Genomic DNA, 18,162 nt, shown 5'->3' on the forward strand with positions numbered 1-18,162 from the left:
ATTTCACATTCTTAAAATAAAGTGGTGATCATAACTGACCTAAGACAGGGAATTTTTACTAGGATTAAATGTCAGGAATTGTGAAAAACTGAGTTTAAATGTATTTGGCTCAGGTGTATGTAAACTTCCAACTTCAACTGTAAATATAAACAGTACCGGCACCCAAAATGAGTACTGTCATCTGTTTCAGTCCATGTCAAGCACAACTACCATCACATGAAATGCCCATGAAAAGCCCTCATGCAAATAAAGGGCACAATTTCAGCAAAAGACATTGATACATTTTATTATTCAAAAGTTCTAGTCAATATCCATTGTGTCATATATATATATATATGTATTCATACACATAGCTCATATATTATACAGAGTCAAACTAAACCGCCTGACTCAAGTCATTTTACGTACCCCTGCTAAAACAGGAACCAGCTCACACACCCAGCCCCCCCTCAGCTCTTTTGTCTCACGACCCCAGGAAACACAGACATTCCATCGCACGAACACATACACCCAGCCATAAAACTGCCCCCTCTCTGTTGTCCTGCCTCTACCTTCTTGCATAAACACACACACCTCACCCCCCCTCTACTGGTCGGGTGCTCAGAACAGAAGACTCTGCTGTGCACCAATGGGGCTCCTGCTCTGGCTAGAGCAGGTCCGCCTCCAACCCTTCGGGACCATTCAGAAGACCAACACGACAAGACTCCACCTACATATTCCATGTATAAAATCTGCTGTAACCAATGTCTAGGTCCCTTTTTCACCTAACTCCCTACTGAGTTATGCGAATAGGTCCGCGCACGGTAAAACGGCAGGACAAGATATCTTTCGTATATCTTTCGATATCGAATTTCGTAAGTAAATTGGTGAACTGGAAAATAAATAATTGATATTAATGTGGCAATATCGTATTTTGAGGTAAGACGGTGGTATGTGGGCTCGTCATAAAGTCCTTAGCTAGCTAGTGTTTCGTTAAACGTCATTTGTCCCTCTTTAGCCAGGCTTTTGGCTTGCTAACATTAGCTAGGTTAACTTGCTAGCTAGCTTTGCTGTCATCCAGTCTTTGTTTTGTTTTTTCGTCGAGAAGAATCGTCATTCTTCCATAACACATGTGTGTCACTGGAAGTTATCCGCCTGGAGCTCGCAGACCAGTCTCTTTCTCCACAGGATTTCCAATAGACCGCTGGGGAGTTTAATTATTTCAGTTTTAATATTGACGTCGCCATCTTGCTAGATATACGTTATTTATTTAATGTAACTAGCACACAGTGACGTATGGTGTTTGTTTTTGCACTGATTTTTATAGACAGCCAGCCTAATACATTTTTGTATGTGTACTGCTATCATTTATTGGACCATACACAATTTTCTGTACATTGTGTCCAGTAAAAGGGGCCATTCTACTCAGGAGCACTTGTAGTTTCCAAATCCACAGAGTTTACACCCAGAGGAGCGTTGCTGCTTACTTTGTGGCCACTCTTTAAGGACTGATCAGCTTAAATCCAATCGTTTTTTCATGCTGGACATACACAATTTTCTGTATGTTGCGTAAAGAAAATAGACAAATACATTATCTTATAGAAATACTTTTAATTACTCTTTGTATGATAATTAGTGTAAAATATATTGATTGTGCACATTTTCAAAAGTATTACAGGACTTGACTCTTATTCTGAAGGATTTAAAAAAAAAAATCTGTGACCCAGAAGTACATAGTTATTTTTGCCAGCTTCACAGCGGTAGAACATAGAACAGCAGAATAATTACTTTTGAGGAGTCAGGCAACAGAATCAGAGCAAGTCACTCCCTCTTACCATCAGAGACCTGCTCAGGTTACTGTTTCTGGAACACATTTGTCTGAGTAATTTAGCAATGATGGCAATAGGTATTGATCCAGAAGTTGATGCTTTGTGTTTGCCTATTCTCCCTTTTTTTTAATCCCTCTCCCCCTTTTGCTCTCTGGCCCTGTAGTTGAGAATGTGTCAGAGGAGGATTTGCAGGAGAAAGCATAGAGCTCAGCCAGGCTCTCTCTGAGTGGGAAGAAATAGTTGGAGAGAGCAGCCGTCTTACATCATCACATCGGCAGCAGAACCATGGGAGACATGGTCATCGAGACCTTCCCACCCAATCCTGGTAAGAATCAGGATATATAGCAATATGGATGACATATTTAATGAATATGATGCTGTACACAAACCAATGCATTATTATATGTTGGTGTGTAATAATACTAATACATGTGGTGTGTGTGTATAGGAAGATGGGGTGTGTTAAAACATATTCTGAGATTTCAGAATGACTGACTAAAGAAAATACAGCTGTGGTTATCAGTTTGTCAGACTTTATAGGAATAGAAACTACTAGAAACCTACATTTCTCCCCTAGGTGAGCAGACTGGGGCAGAGGGAGAGGAGGGTGGAGGAGCCCAACCCCTAGAGGATCAACCAGACGGGAGGGGTCCTACTGAGGGCCCTACAGATGTCAGTGCCGAGGGCACAGAGGTGGCTCCAGACTCGCCCTCCAAGCAGCTTCCAGACCAGATCTCCTTCTTCAGTGGAAACCCCTCAGTGGAGATTGTCCACGGCATCATGCACCTCTACAAGACCAAGTGAGTCTCTGTTGCTATACACAACACTGAGTGTGTTTACATGCAGACTAATAATTCGACATTAAACTAATTATGGCAGAAGGCCGAGTATGGCTTTAGACATGTAAACACCTTACTCTGCTTATCTTAATCGGCATGAAGTCAAAATCTAAGAAAGCATACGCCGATTAAAACACTGGTTTTCTGAGCAATCTTTCTTATTATTAGGATGTAAACACAGGTTGAAATATCAAAACGAACTCTGAACCAACTATTAATTTGGGGACAGTTCGAAACACAAGAAAACATTAATGGCCATTTAGCTAGCTAGCTTGCTGTTGCTAGCTAATTTGTCCTGGGATATAAACATTGGGTTGTTATTTTACCTGGAATGCACAAGGTCCTTTTTTCTGGATCTTTGTAGAATTTTTACCCATTTTGAGTCACACAAAATCGTATGTTCTCTTCTCAAACAATTAATCCACAGATAAAAGGGGAAATCTAGTTAGTTTCTAGTAATCTCTCCGCCTTCTGTCTTCTTCGGTGGACTTTATATGGCAGTTGGCAACTAACTTTAATGTGCATTACCACCATCAACTGGACTGGAGTGTGAACCTCAGTTAATTTTTCAATCACTCATGTGCGTATATGCTCCTAAAAGACTATGAGGAGATGGGAGAGGAGGGACTTGCAGCACGTCATGCGTCAAGTAGAACCAAGTTCTATTTTAGCGCCTGGCTACGCAGACACTCGTTGATGCGCACTAGCAGTTTGGATGAAATGATTGAATAATATGTATGTGTACACAACGCAAGTGGTGTGGTCAGCATGTTACTGTGAGAGAAAAGGGGAACAGAGTGTCTGGCCAAGGTCTGTTGAGGAAGGTGAACAGAAGGTCACTTGTAAACATCATGGAGACCCGGTAGAGAGGAACTGCTACCAGAGCACTCTACTGTGAAGACAACATTCTAGTCGTCCGTTTTGAGTTTTTACTCTGTTCAGAAACTAAGAGTGCTCATTGAGTCTGAACCCATTGACTTTATATTTCCATTCAGTAGGCTTGGGCGGTGTCCAGATTGGGATATTCAGTAATATCGGCGCTGAACACGAGGGGCGCTACTTTCAAACCCCAGATAGCCTCGAATCCAAAGGTTAGCAATACTAACAAGTACATATAAAATCCCATAAAGTTTTACAAGTAACTAAAAAATGCTAGTCAGTTTGCTGCACACTCAAAATAAATATTAGAAAGCAAGGCTCTTGATCCAGGAGGGGATTCTCTGCTGTTATCAGGAGAAGCTTCATTTGGCAAGAAGCTAACCAGCTAGCTAACTACTAAATTGGCAAACGAAATGCACAATTGCAGAGCATTTAGCACATTTTAAACAGTTAACTTAATAGTTACAATATTTGGTTTAGTTGTAAATTGCATACTGTAATTATGGTTGAAAAACCATCTGGCTATTTCCAAATATCCCCGGTATACATTATATCACCCAAGCCTACCGTGCAGTAGACATTCTGTACTATATCTGGAGCGACTACAATATACCAAAGATATTGTTTATTGAAAAGATTTCTCACTGGCAATATGAGACCATTTAGTTTCTCCTGACTGTCCCGTCGCAGCAAGATGACATCACTGACGGAGGACATGCGTCGCAGTGCCATGCTGTGTATCCTGACCGTACCCTCCACCATGACAAGACACGACCTCATGAAGTTTGTGGCACCATTTTATGATGTCATGGAGCACATGAAGATCATACGAGACTCCACCCCTAACCAGTACATGGTGCTGATCAAGTTTAGTAGCCAGGTGAAATGAGTAAGATCATAGAACACTGCTGTTGTTGTATCTGAAAGTCTGCTTAGAAACTGTTTTTAGAATTATTCACATTATTACTCCGTCCGTCTCTCTCTGTTTCCCCCTTTCTCTCTCCAGGCTGATGCAGATAGTTTCTACACAGCGTGTAATGGCTGTACGTTCAACTCCATAGAGGATGCAGTCTGCCAGCTGGTCTATGTGGAGAGAGCTGAGGTCATCAAGTCTGAGCAGGTACAGTATGTACACCAGTACCTCTAATGACTGTCTGAGCAGTGCACCTGAGGACATAGATTTGAATCATTTCTCTCTCTCTCCGTCTCTCTCTCTCTCACCCTCTCACCTCCAGGGCGCCAGTCTTCCAGTGATTGAGCTGGCAGAGCTTCCTAAGTGTACCGTGTGTCTGGAGAGGATGGATGAGTCAGTGAATGGGGTACTCACTACACTCTGTAACCACAGCTTCCACAGCCTGTGTCTGCAACGCTGGGAGGATGCCTCGTGAGTATATACCAGCACACACACACGACTCACAGCATGACCCTGAGTTCATTTCTCCATCCTCCCTTTCTCTGGTCAGTGGATGACTGTCATGTGCTGCAGTTTTAGTCCTTTTGTGGCACAACATGTGAGCAATATGGCATTGTGTTTTAGCATGGGGACAATAGAAGTGGTAGCTACTGCGCATTTGGTGTTTTTACGTGTGTAAAGGTGTTGACTGGGGTGTATTGACTGTTCTGTTCCAGGTGTCCTGTGTGTCGGTATTGTCAGACCCCAGAGCCTGTAGAGGATAACAAGTGCTTTGAATGTGGAGTTCAGGAGGTAAACATTATTTACACACAAAAATCAACACTACATACATTTGCATACATCTACAGGTACTCTTGTTGTTTACAGTTGCTAATGTTTTCCTTCCTACGCCCCTCCCCCTGGCTAATGTTTTCCCTCCTACGCCCCTCCCCTGGCTAATGTTTTCCCCTCCTACGCCCCTCCCCCTGGCTAATGTTTTCCCTCCTACGCCCCTCCCCTGGCTAATGTTTTCCCCTCCTACGCGCCTCCCCCTGGCTAATGTTTTCCCTCCTACGCCCCTCCCCTGGCTAATGTTTTCCCCTCCTACGCCCCTCCCCTGGTTAATGTTTTCCCCTCCTACGCCCCTCCCCCTTGCTAATGTTTTCCCTCCTACGCCCCTCCCCTGGCTAATATTTTCCCCTCCTACGCCCCTCCCCTGGCTAATGTTTTCCCCTCCTACGCCCCTCCCCTGGCTAATGTTTTCCCTCCTACGCCCCTCCCCCTGGCTAATGTTTTCCCTCCTACACCCCTCCCCCTGGCTAATGTTTTCCCTCCTACGCCCCTCCCCTGGCTAATGTTTTCCCCTCCTACGCCCCTCCCCTGGCTAATGTTTTCCCCTCCTACGCCCCTCCCCTGGCTAATGTTTTCCCCTCCTACGCCCCTCCCCCTGGCCTATGTTTTCCCCTCCTACGCCCCTCCCGCTGGCTAATGTTTTCTCTCCTACGCCCCTCCCCCTCCAGAACCTTTGGATCTGTGGTCATATCGGCTGCGGTCGCTATGTCAGTCGTCATGCCTACAAACACTTTGAGGAGACGCAACACACGTACGCCATACAGCTCACTCACCACCGTGTCTGGGACTATGCTGGAAGTACAGGATACTGTGGAGGGCTAGGGGCAAGAGTACCGACTTCTGTCTATAATCAAATACAATGTACAGTGCCTTGCGAAAGTATTCGGCCCCCTTGAACTTTGCGAACTTTTGCCACATTTCAGGCTTCAAACATAAAGATATAAAACTGTATTTTTTTGTGAAGAATCAACAACAAGTGGGACACAATCATGAAGTGGAACGACATTTATTGGATATTTCAAACTTTTTGAACAAATCAAAAACTGAAAAATTGGGCGTGCAAAATTATTCAGCCCCTTTACTTTCAGTGCCGCAAACTCTCTCCAGACGTTCAGTGAGGATCTCTGAATGATCCAATGTTGACCTAAATGACTAATGATGATAAATACAATCCACCTGTGTGTAATCAAGTCTCCGTATAAATGCACCTGCACTGTGATAATCTCAGAGGTCCGTTAAAAGCGCAGAGAGCATCATGAAGAACAAGGAACACACCAGGCAGGTCCGAGATACTGTTGTGAAGAAGTTTAAAGCCGGATTTGGATACAAAAAGATTTCCCAAGCTTTAAACATCCCATGGAGCACTGTGCAAGCGATAATATTGAAATGGAAGGAGTATCAGACCACTGCAAATCTACCAAGACCTGGCCGTCCCTCTAAACTTTCAGCTCATACAAGGAGAAGACTGATCAGAGATGCAGCCAAGAGGCCCATGATCACTCTGGATGAACTGCAGAGATCTACAGCTGAGGTGGGAGACTCTGTCCATAGGACAACAATCAGTCGTATATTGCACAAATCTGGCCTTTATGGAAGAGTGGCAAGAAGAAAGCCATTTCTTAAAGATATCCATAAAAAGTGTTGTTTAAAGTTTGCCACAAGCCACCTGGGAGACACACCAAACATGTGGAAGAAGGTGCTCTGGTCAGATGAAACCAAAATTGAACTTTTTGGCAACAATGCAAAACGATATGTTTGGCGTAAAAGCAACACAGCTCATCACCCTGAACACACCATCCCCACTGTCAAACATGGTGGTGGCAGCATCATGGTTTGGGCCTGCTTTTCTTCAGCAGGGACATGGAAGATGGTTAAAATTGATGGGAAGATGGATGGAGCCAAATGCAGGACCATTCTGGAAGAAAACCTGATGGAGTCTGCAAAAGTCCTGAGACTGGGACGGAGATTTGTCTTCCAACAAGACAATGATCCAAAACATAAAGCAAAATCTACAATGGAATGGTTCAAAAATAAACATATCCAGGTGTTAGAATGGCCAAGTCAAAGTCCAGACCTGAATCCAATCGAGAATCTGTGGAAAGAACTGAAAACTGCTGTTCACAAATGCTCTCCATCCAACCTCACTGAGCTCGAGCTGTTTTGCAAGGAGGAATGGGAAAAAATTTCAGTCTCTCGATGTGCAAAACTGATAGAGACATACCCCAAGTGACTTACAGCTGTAATCGCAGCAAAAGGTGGCGCTACAAAGTATTAACTTAAGGGGGCTGAATCATTTTGCACGCCCAATTTTTCAGTTTTTGATTTGTTAAAAAAGTTTGAAATATCCAATAAATGTCGTTCCACTTCATGATTGTGTCCCACTTGTTGTTGATTCTTCACAAAAAAATACAGTTTTATATCTTTATGTTTGAAGCCTGAAATGTGGCAAAAGGTCGCAAAGTTCAAGGGGGCCGAATACTTTCGCAAGGCACTGTATATAAAACAGAGATGCAACAAATATACAATTACATTTTAGTCATTTATCCAATGCGACGTACAGGAGCAATTAGGGTTAAGTTCCTTGCTCAAGGGCACATCAACATATTTTTCCCCTAGACTGCTCTTGGATTCGAACCAGCGACCATTCAGTTACTGGCCCAACGCTCTTAACCGCTAGGAAACCTGCGCCCAATGTACAATTGTTCTTAACATTTAAAGTGCAATTTTTAAAAAACATTTTAATGATAAGAAAAAATAATAAAATTATATGAATTCACAATTCAGATATGATCCTGCGTATGACCGCTATGGGGGCCAATGCAGTTCAATCTACCTGGCTACCTGACAGCGCTCATCTTCCTGCTGTCCCCTACCCCTTTTTCGACATGGCATCTTGTAGTCTGGTTCTAGATATGCCATCAGGGCAGTGAAGCCAACATCCTCTACCATTTGACAATGGCTGCATATCAACCGCTGTGATTTTCTCACCCCGTCCCTTATCTGCTGCCAGCAACTGGTTGGGTCACGGTGACTCCCTTTCAGATGGTTAAGCATTGAACCTGTACTGCCTCTGCAGCTCAATTCCACCTTGCAAAGTTTGTATTTATTTCACCACTGTAGTATCCTTAGAGGCTTCTTAGATTGATGAGTCATGACACGTAAGTAGGGTTTAGTATTTAATTGAGTCAATACTGCCATCTATTGGTCAACATAAATATACCAGGCTACTCCACCCCCCCCCTTTAAAGCTAATAACCCAACTTAATTCCTTTCTGAGCTATGCTATTTTCATATTTAAACAAAATTCAAACATGATCTCCTTTAGGATCTGAACTGTAGGCCATCCTTTCAGAATAAATTCATGCACTTGTGATAATGTCACATCCTTTGAAGTCTATTGCCTGATTTGTGCTGTGTTCACCTGTGCATCATCCAACACATCGATCATCAAAACCTGGTCATTTTCTTCTTCCTGAATGATGATTTGTGGAACGGGCAGCCTACTCAGAGCATCAGCATTCCCATGGTATCTACCTGGTTTGTAAATTCTTATTTTCTTCAATTCTTATTTTCTCCGCTGGCGACAACATTCTTGACATGAACCCGATAGGTTTCTCTGCACCAATCTTCATCTGGTGTGATAGCACCGCTCCCACATCATACGATGAGGCATCACACGATAAGATGAGATCTCTGTCTGGTGAGAAGTGCACTAGCACTTCAGCTGATTGCAGTAACACCTTTACTTTGCAAAAGCTTCTTCCTGTCTTTCTGACCATTTCCAGGCCACATCCTTCCATAACAGTTGATGCAGAGGAGCTAAGAACGTAGAGTGGTTCGGGAGGAAGTGATTATAATCGTTCAGTAAGCCTAGATAGGCTTTCAGCTTGGCCTATAGAATCTGGGAGTAGCATCAGCAGCAACATGAATGGTAGCTTGGACCCCTTTTAATGTCCCTAGCTCTTCTTTGAAAACACACTCATGCTTTGAAATCAACTGATGCAGTGTCAATGTCTCTGTGGTGACATGTTTGATTTCATCCCAGTTCAATTTTATTTCCTCCAACCACCCTCTCCCTAGTAAGCTGGTGGCAGTACCTTCCACTTCTAAGAGAGGCAGACTTTTATTTTGTCCTTGATATTCCACTTAAGCATCAGCAACTCCAATCACAGGGATCTTCTCCACTGTGTACGTTTTGAGTTTAATGGGGGTGTCTCTCTGTTTAGGCACTTCAACGTTTTTTCCACTTCCTATAGAATTGGGACCTGTTCATCAGCGTGACACTACATCCTGTGTCCTAGTTCCAACGGTACCTTAAATCCATTTATTCCCATTTCCACAATGAAAGGCTTCACTTTTTCCATATTCACCACCTGTACACTGTACATTGAGAATGCTTGCTCTGTGTCTGCGCACTCACTTTCACTTTCTATCACTTGATTAGAGCGGTAGCTAGAGCTTCTGTGGGTATTCTGTTTTCTGTCCGTTCTCTTTTCTGCAGCCCGTGGCTTTTTTTTATTGCGGCACGCCCTCGCAATGTGGCATATTATCCCATCCTCGTCACCAAATATGTAGTATCCTTAGAGGCTTCTTAGATTGATGACTCGTGACACTTAAGTAGGGTTTAGTATTTAATTGTAACTTAGAATAACATTCTCTAATGCACCTCGCTTAAGCTACCTGAAGCTTTCTTAAATCACGGTTATATAGGTAGACATAGGAAATGGCTATGGATAGCGGAAAGCAAACCCCCGTCTTGAGTCAATACTGTCATCTATTGGTAAACATAAATATAGCAGGTTACGACAACCACCTCACATGACCTTCTCAGTATTGCCATACAGGACTTTGCTCCTGTCCCTTCCCTGTCTTACTCACTTACATTTTTTCAAATTGTTAACGACGATGACTACGTGCGAAGCAATTTATTTCCGAGGTAAATCATTGGAAAGATGCATATCTCCCCCTAACGTTACAGCATTGTTGCATTAGGTATCTGTTTAATAGTGTTCCCTTTATGATGGTGATGATCAGGACCTGTTAGTTTTGTAAAAAATAAAATAAATGTTTTTTAGTTTAGAGATTTTATCTAAATGTTAACGATCCCAATGTCATTTAAACCTTCCCACCACTAATATAAAACCCTGTGTGTAGCACCACAACAGTGCTTCACTGATTTGTGTGTGTGTGTGTAGATAACTATTTTCACAGGCTGGTGGCCAGTAAGACTGATGGGAAGATGGTTCAGTATGGGTGTGAAGGAGAAACCTGTCAAGAGGAGAAGATAAATGCTCTGCAACTAGAGGTGTGTGTGTTTGACTCCCTGCTTTTCATTCTAAAAGTGTGATACCTATTAGTTAACATGGCAAACAGCTGTTACAGCAGATATCTCACCCAGAATGATGTTACCTCTTCCTGTAGTACTCTCACCTGCTAACGAGTCAGCTGGAGTCCCAGCTCATTTACTGGGAGAATAAGATTGATCACCTGGAGAAGGACACAGCAGAGGAGGTAGGATAAGAATCATTGCTGCATGTCTGAAATCATGTCTCTATCTAGCCATTCAGCTAAATATCCGATTCTCTGTGTGTGTGTGTGTGTGTGTGTGTGTGTGTGTGTGTGTGTGTGTGTGTGTGTGTGTGTGTGTGTGTGTGTGTGTGTGTGTGTGTGTGTGTGTGTGTGTGTGTGTGTGTGTGTGTGTGTGTGTGTGTTCAGATCAGCAACCTGAAGGCCAAGTTTAAGGAGACCATAGATCGATGTGATAACCTGGAGCGTCGGCTGGGAGAGCTGGCCAAGGACAAACAGAGCATGGACAAGAAGTAGGTGGATCGTCTCACACTGCAGGCAGCTGTCAATCATCCTGACACAGTAAAATGTTAGAATCTGACTGTGGCCATAGTCATGTTGTACTGTAGGTTTTCATTTTCTTTCTCTCTCTAAACTAGTAGAGAGAGACGTTGTTATCTGCTATTGAAAATCTGTGTGTCTTGGTAGCACCATCTCTGTCTCCCCCCTCCTTCAGGTGTGGTCAGTTGTCGACCCGTGTGACGAAACTTGTTCAGGACCTGAAAGAGGAACAGGAAATGAATCGCTGTCTGAGAGCCAGTCAGGTTCAGCTACAGGCCCAGTTGGCTGAAGATGAGCACAAGGCTAGAGAGACTGGTGAGTCTGGGGGAGTGAGAGACTAGAGCCTAATTCTGGGGGAGGGGGAGACTAGAGCCTAATGCTGGGGGAGGGAGAGACTAGAGCCTAACTCTGGAGGAGGGAGAGACTATAACCTAATTCCTGGGGAGGGAGAGACTAGAACCTAATTCTGGGGGAGGGAGAGACTAGAGCCTAATTCTGGGGGAGGGAGAGACTAGAGCCTAATTCTGGGGGAGGGAGAGACTAGAGCCTAATTCTGGGGGAGGGAGAGACTAGAGTCTAATTCTGGGGGAGGGAGAGACTAGAGCCTAATTCTGGGGGAGGGAGAGACTAGAGCCTAATTCTGGGGGAGGGAGAGACTAGAGCCTAATTCTGGGGGAGGGAGAGACTAGAACCTAATTCTGGGGGAGGGAGAGACTAGAGCCTAATTCTGGGGGAGGGAGAGACTAGAGCCTAATTCTGGGGGAGGGAGAGACTAGAGCCTAATTCTGGGGGAGGGAGAGACTAGAGCCTAATTCTGGGGGAGGGAGAGACTAGAGCCTAATTCTTGGGGAGGGAGAGACTAGAGCCTAATTCTGGGGGAGGGAGAGACTAGAGCCTAATTCTGGGGGAGGGAGAGACTAGAACCTAATTCTGGGGGAACCCTCCATTGTGGACGTAGTCTTTATCTAGGAGTTAAATGGATGACAACATTTTATCTTATCCTTGATGCCTTTAACCTCTCTTTCCCCCCCTCCAGGCGAGCGTAAGGACAGGGTGATAGCAGAGCTCCAGGAGCAGCTGAGAGATGTCATGTTTTACCTGGAGACTCAGCAGCAGATAGGTCTGCCTCCAGAGACCAGGACTGAGATACAGGAAGGACACATCAACATAGGCGCAGCAGCCACTCCCGCCCCAGGACCCTCCACCGCCATAGGCCGAGGCCGCAGGGGGCGGTCCAAAAAGGGGAGGGAGAGACTAGATCCTAATTCTGGGGGAGAGAGAGACTAGAACCTAATTCTGGGGAAGTGGCACAACCAGGAAGTGGAGAGAAGTCATAAACCCTGCCTATTTCTACAATTTATTTTCTTAAAATGTGATTTTAAACCGAACCTTAGCCTTAACCACACTGCTAACCTTATTCCTAACCTTAAATGAAGACCAAACATTTTTGTTTTCATACATTTTCTATGATATAGCCTATTTTGACTTTGTGGCTGTGGTAAAACCAGAGATGTCAGATGCCTGAAATGCCGAACCAAAATTACCTTATTAAAGTGTGTGTGGTGTGCGTGCGTGTTTGCGCAATTGTGTGTGTTTGTGCTTTTCAAATGGACTTTGGCTCCTTTGACAGTACTCTAAGAGGATGGGATCAGAAGTTAAGTGTATATCTCTGCTTCAAGGTGCCCACTTTGACTTCTCCCTCCATTCTTCTATAAAAAAAAAAAGTCATCTTGTTTTCTTCCTGAAAGGAGGAGAGATTCATGTGAATAAGGAAGTGAGAAGTGGACAAATACCTCATGTTTGAATATGCTGGCTTTTCTAACTAACTGTCCAGTCAGTTTTTGTAGGTATGTGTGTTGTTATAAATGGGTTGAGAAAGTCTGCTTCTGAGGTTCCCTACCAGCTGGTTGTCAGCGTTTGTCATCTCTGTTTTATCAAACATCTGACTCCAATCTGGTCTCAGGAAACGGAATGACTCAGTTCTATCGTGAGAATGTTTATTTATTTTTCATTTAGATCATTTAAAATGTGACAGAAAACAAACTGAACATCACTTTATCTGAGAGATTAAGTCAAGTGCTGAAATATTTAATTTCTCAATTTAGTTCTGTGTAGACTTAACAGACAGGCACAGGTATGTGTGGCTGATGCTTTGGCATTCCTACACTAATCTGAGATGTGCACCTGATGTCAAGGGTTGCCCTATTGCCTGGGCCAAGTCATTTGAGCAGTCATGCAAGTTAAGCCTAAGGTTGCACGTTGGGCAGGTGATTTTTGACAAAAAAAAAGTAAAAACAACCAAACTGCAAAGAATTCCAGTAACCTAAAGCTGATCTTTCTGGTTCCTCCCCATTGTTTAAATGAAAGACAGACAATGTATGGCAGTTGGGCAAGTTGAGCCTGTTCTACTTGCTAATAACAACCAAAATACAAAGAATTCCAGTAGTGATCTTTCTGGTTCCTCCCCTATGTGTAGGTGAAAGACAGGCAATATATGGCACTTCTGTGTGTAAATAGCTAATTTACATTTTCGGGCAAGTGCCTTTCAGACTTTAATGTCAATCCCTGTAATACAGTACAATACTCTACAAATACAGTATCATACAACAGTTTGACTCCTGTTTCCCTGCACTTAACGGTGTGTATGTGACCACCATTTTCTTCACTGACAACACATCTGTGGCAAGCCTGAAAGGGCACCATATTGCCTGTACAATGCACCACTGACCAGATCCTGATAAGCTGTAAAGACGTGTGTGTTTGTGTTGAAAGGCTACCGGTATTTTCTGCTCAGTCACAGCTTTCCACTATAATATAGCATCAATATTGTCATAGCATGGTATTGTATCTAGGTCAACGCAGACGTTGGAATAGTACACAGCAGCAGCAGAATCCCACCTTTAGCCTATTGTGAACATGTCATATTTCCTTTTACCTTCCTGAATGTCAACTTAAAGCAGTTTAAGTATTCACTATGTTTTTTGTTAACATGTTAAAGTGCTCAATAAATTGTGTTATCATTTGTACTCGGGGTGATAGTTTTGTTTTAAAAGTTCCTCTATGAAGGTTCATGATAGTCAAAATGAAGACTTCCTAGAAAAGGCCTCTTTTTAAATAATACTTTATTTACCACCCACACCGGCTGCCCAGTCATTTCTGTGTGATGTCTGTGTAAAGGGAAGTTAAAGATGGTAAACTATACTATAAGGCACTTTAAAGAGAGTAAACCATAAGCTGTGAGTCATAGAGAGAGTTAGGGGTGGGGGTATTTTTCTCCCCGCTCCAATGGGGGGATTTTTCGTGGCGCCCTGCTGACGGGTATTTCACTCATACAGCAGTCATAAAGGCCTAGAGCACTAATTTAATGTAATTTTTATTTTAAAAATGATATTCTTTTTTAGCAGCACCCTCAGCACCCCTAAATCCCTGTCTATGGGCTGGATTCAATACGTAGTTCTGAAGATCAGCGTTGTAGGCCGGTGGAAATGTAAAGGTCATTTTTGGTTGAGCCGGAAATGCAGCGTTTACCCTAAATGCAGTCTCTGAAAAAAGTATGGTTGCTAAGGGTGAGCGAACTATAATACAGAAGCTGTGGCTCTTTCATTGTTGATGGACACATTTAACAAGGTGTGGTAAACTTTATAGGAAGATATTTCAATACCATAATTCATGTCAGCCTGATTCAGATTTCAGATAGGTAGACTTAACATTAATTTAAGACAAAATATGTACTTATTAAGCAGAGGCGTCATGCCCATAGGGGGTACAGGGGCACATATATATATGTGTATATATATATGTATATATATATATATATATATATATATATTCAGACCCCTTGACCTTTTCCACAATTTGTTACATTACAGCCTTATTCTAAAATGAATTACATTTAAAAAAAAAATTTCATCAATCTACACACAATACCACGTAATGGCAAAGCGAAAACAGGTTTTTGGAAATGTTAGCGAATTTATATAACAACAAAACAAATATAAATAGCTAATTTACATAAGTATTCAGACCCTTTGCTATGAGACTCTAAATTGAGCTCAGATGCATCCTGTTTCCATTGATCATCCTTGAGATATCTCTACAACTTGATTGGAGTCCACCTGCAGTAAATTGAATACATTGGACATGATTTGGAAAGGGACACACCTGTCTATATAAGGTCCCACAGTTGACAGTGCATGTCAGAGCAAAAATCAAGCCATGAGGTCGAAAGAATTGTCCGTAAGCTCCGAGACAGGATTGTGTTGAGGCACAGATTGTACCAAAACATTTCTGCAGCATTGAAGGTCCCCAAGAACACAGTGGCCTCCATCATTCTTAAATGGAAGAAGTTTGGAACCACCTAAAGCTGTTCGCCCGGCCAAACTGAGCAATCGAGGGAGAAGTCACTCTGACAGATCTCCTCTGTGGAGACGGGAGAACCTTCCAGAAAGTCAACCATCTCTGCAGCACTCCACCAATCAGGGCTTTATGGTAGAGTGGCCAGACGGAAGCCACTCTTCAGTAAAAGGCATATGAAAGCCTGCTTGGAGTTTGCCAAAGGGCAGCTAAAGGACTCTCAAACCATGAGAAACACGATTCTCTGGTCTGATGAAACCAAGATTGAACTCTTTGGCCTGAATGCCAAGCGTCAGGTTTGGAGGAAACCTGGCACCATCCCTGCGGAGAAGCATGGTGGTGGCAGCATCATGTCTGGAGGAAACCTGGCATCATCCCTGCGGAGAAGCATGGTGGTGGCAGCATCATGTCTGGAGGAAACCTGGCACCATCCCTGCGGAGGAGCATGGTGGTGGCAGCATCATGCCTGGAGGAAACCTGGCACCATCCCTACGATGAAGCATGGTGGTGGCAGCATCATGCTGTGGGGATGTTTTTCAGCGGCAGGGACTGGAAGAGTAGTCGGGATTGAGGGAAAGATAAACGGAGAAAGTACAGAGAGATCCTTGAGGAAAACCTTCTCCAGAGCGCTCACGACCTCAGACTGGGGTGACGGTTCACATTCCAACAGGACAACAACCCTAAGCACACAGCCAAGACAACGCAGGAGTGGCTTCGGGACAAGTCTCTAAATGTCCTTGAGTGGCCCAACTAGAGCCCGGACTTGAACCTGATCAAACATCTCTGGAGACAGAGCTTGAGAGGATCTGCAGGTAAGAATGGGAGAAACCCCCCAAATACAGGTGTGTCAAGCTTGTAGTATCATACCCAATAAGACTCAAGGCTGTAATTGTTGCCGAAAGTGCTTCAACAAATTAGTAGTAAAGGGTCTGAATAGTTATCTAAATTATATATTTCAGTTATATATTTTTTTATAAATGTGCAAAAAATTCTAAAATACCTTTTTGCTTTGTCATTATGGGGTATTGTGTGTAGATTGATTAGGGAAAAAACGATTTAATACATTTTAGAATGAGGCTGTAATGTAAAAAATGTGGAAAAAGTCAAGGGGTCTGAATACTTTCCATATATATATTTCTGTAATACTACTAGCTACCTAACAATTTGATGAAATTGGCTTTAGCCCAGATAGGTTTCCAATCTCCCAGCCTCATAATCTTCTTTTAATTGTAATATGTTTTTATACAAAGGGCACCATTGGGAATTAGACCCTGGTCTCAATTGGGCTACCCTGAATAAATAAAAGATAATAAAAATACATTTAAGAAAACTAGTTACCAAGAAGCCATTTCAGGGTAACAATTAAGTTAGAGTAGCTAGCTTGTTTAACTATCTTATCTGGCATGCCTGCCTGCTGGCAAGGTTGGTAGACTTTCGAAAAGCAAACAATAACTAAATGTGTTCTTTTCAATCGTATACCCAGATTTTAGCAGAGAAACAGAGAAGCATATTCAGTTTATTTTAAAAAAAAGAACCACCACTCAGTAGGATACAGAAAGCTCAAGAGGTATGCTTAGATATGCAATAATGAACATGGCTCTGCAGTACTTTTGTCAACTTTTTCTTAAACTTAGGTTCATGTTGAGACAACCATCTCAAGTTTGAATTGAAACTGAATTGACCTCAACCATGAGGGAGATGAGCCTCCTCTCTCTCATCCGTGAGATATTTACTCTTTCAAATCAACCACACCAAGCCCCCCACACACACACACACACACACACACACACTACCACCCACACTCACAAGTAAAACACTCACACCCTCTCAGCCATTAATAACACTCAGTTTTGTGAATTGTTCTCTTCAGTAGCATCATGTTGCGACATTGACGCAGAGCTATTCTGCCTTGGGCTAGTGCAAAGTAATTACAATCACAGGACAAAGAAGGTCAAACATTTGTAGAATGTTACCTAGTGTATGAAAAGGATTTCGAGGGAACTTAATCATGTGATGGTTTCATTGTTGTTTATTTACACAAAATACTTACAATAGCAAGACAAAACTGAATTGGAGAGCCCATATTGTATTAAAGGTTGTCTTTGTTCACAACAACAATCCTCTATTGTTATGATGGATAATATGACAAGTTCTCTCCTTGAACTCTTGGTTACCAATCATCATTTGTACATAGATATGACGTTAAACCAGCCCTATCAGTTTCCCCACTGCTTGGCTGTGGGTTTCCTCTTCTCATATATGCTGTGAAGCAAATGACACACTAAATATGCAAACATTTATCACACCGCCTAGTTTTCCGCTAAGTAGAGGACCTCTAACTAAGCAAATGGATTAATTAAACAAAGTTATCCACACTCTGAGAAAAAAGGTTCTATCTACAACCTACAAGGGCTTTTCAGCTGTCTCCGAAGGAGAACCCTTTGAGGAACCCTTTTTGGTTCTAGGTAGAGCCCTTTTTAGTTCCATGTAGAACTCTCTGTGGAAAGTGTTCAACATGGAATCCAAAAGGGTTCTGCTTGGAACCAGAAGGGTTCTACGTCCCCATATGAGTACTCTTTTTGGTTGTAGGTAGAGCTGTTTTTGGCTCCATGTAGAACCCTTTCGGGTTCCAGGAAGAAGTCTTAGTGGAAAGGGTTCTGCATGGAACCCAAAAGAGTTCTACCTGGAACCA

General features: G+C 42.9%; 1 protein-coding gene across 1 annotated transcript; it reads left to right on the forward strand.

The window, feature by feature from the left end:
* The first annotated feature begins 782 nt into the window (after nucleotides 1–782).
* Nucleotides 783–13,411, forward strand: LOC112257264 (BRCA1-associated protein-like). Its single transcript, XM_042326347.1, has 13 exons — nucleotides 783–803; nucleotides 2,049–2,133; nucleotides 2,386–2,608; nucleotides 4,217–4,406; nucleotides 4,533–4,646; nucleotides 4,762–4,910; nucleotides 5,156–5,231; nucleotides 5,939–6,068; nucleotides 10,466–10,575; nucleotides 10,692–10,781; nucleotides 10,986–11,089; nucleotides 11,293–11,432; nucleotides 12,154–13,411. Exons 1-13 carry the CDS (start codon nucleotides 783–785, stop codon nucleotides 12,402–12,404), a joined length of 1,683 nt encoding a protein of 560 aa, XP_042182281.1. The 3' UTR covers nucleotides 12,405–13,411.
* The last annotated feature ends 4,751 nt before the right edge of the window (nucleotides 13,412–18,162 follow it).

Source organism: Oncorhynchus tshawytscha, linkage group LG09 (assembly GCF_018296145.1).
Source record: "Oncorhynchus tshawytscha isolate Ot180627B linkage group LG09, Otsh_v2.0, whole genome shotgun sequence".
NCBI classification, from domain to species: domain Eukaryota; kingdom Metazoa; phylum Chordata; class Actinopteri; order Salmoniformes; family Salmonidae; genus Oncorhynchus; species Oncorhynchus tshawytscha.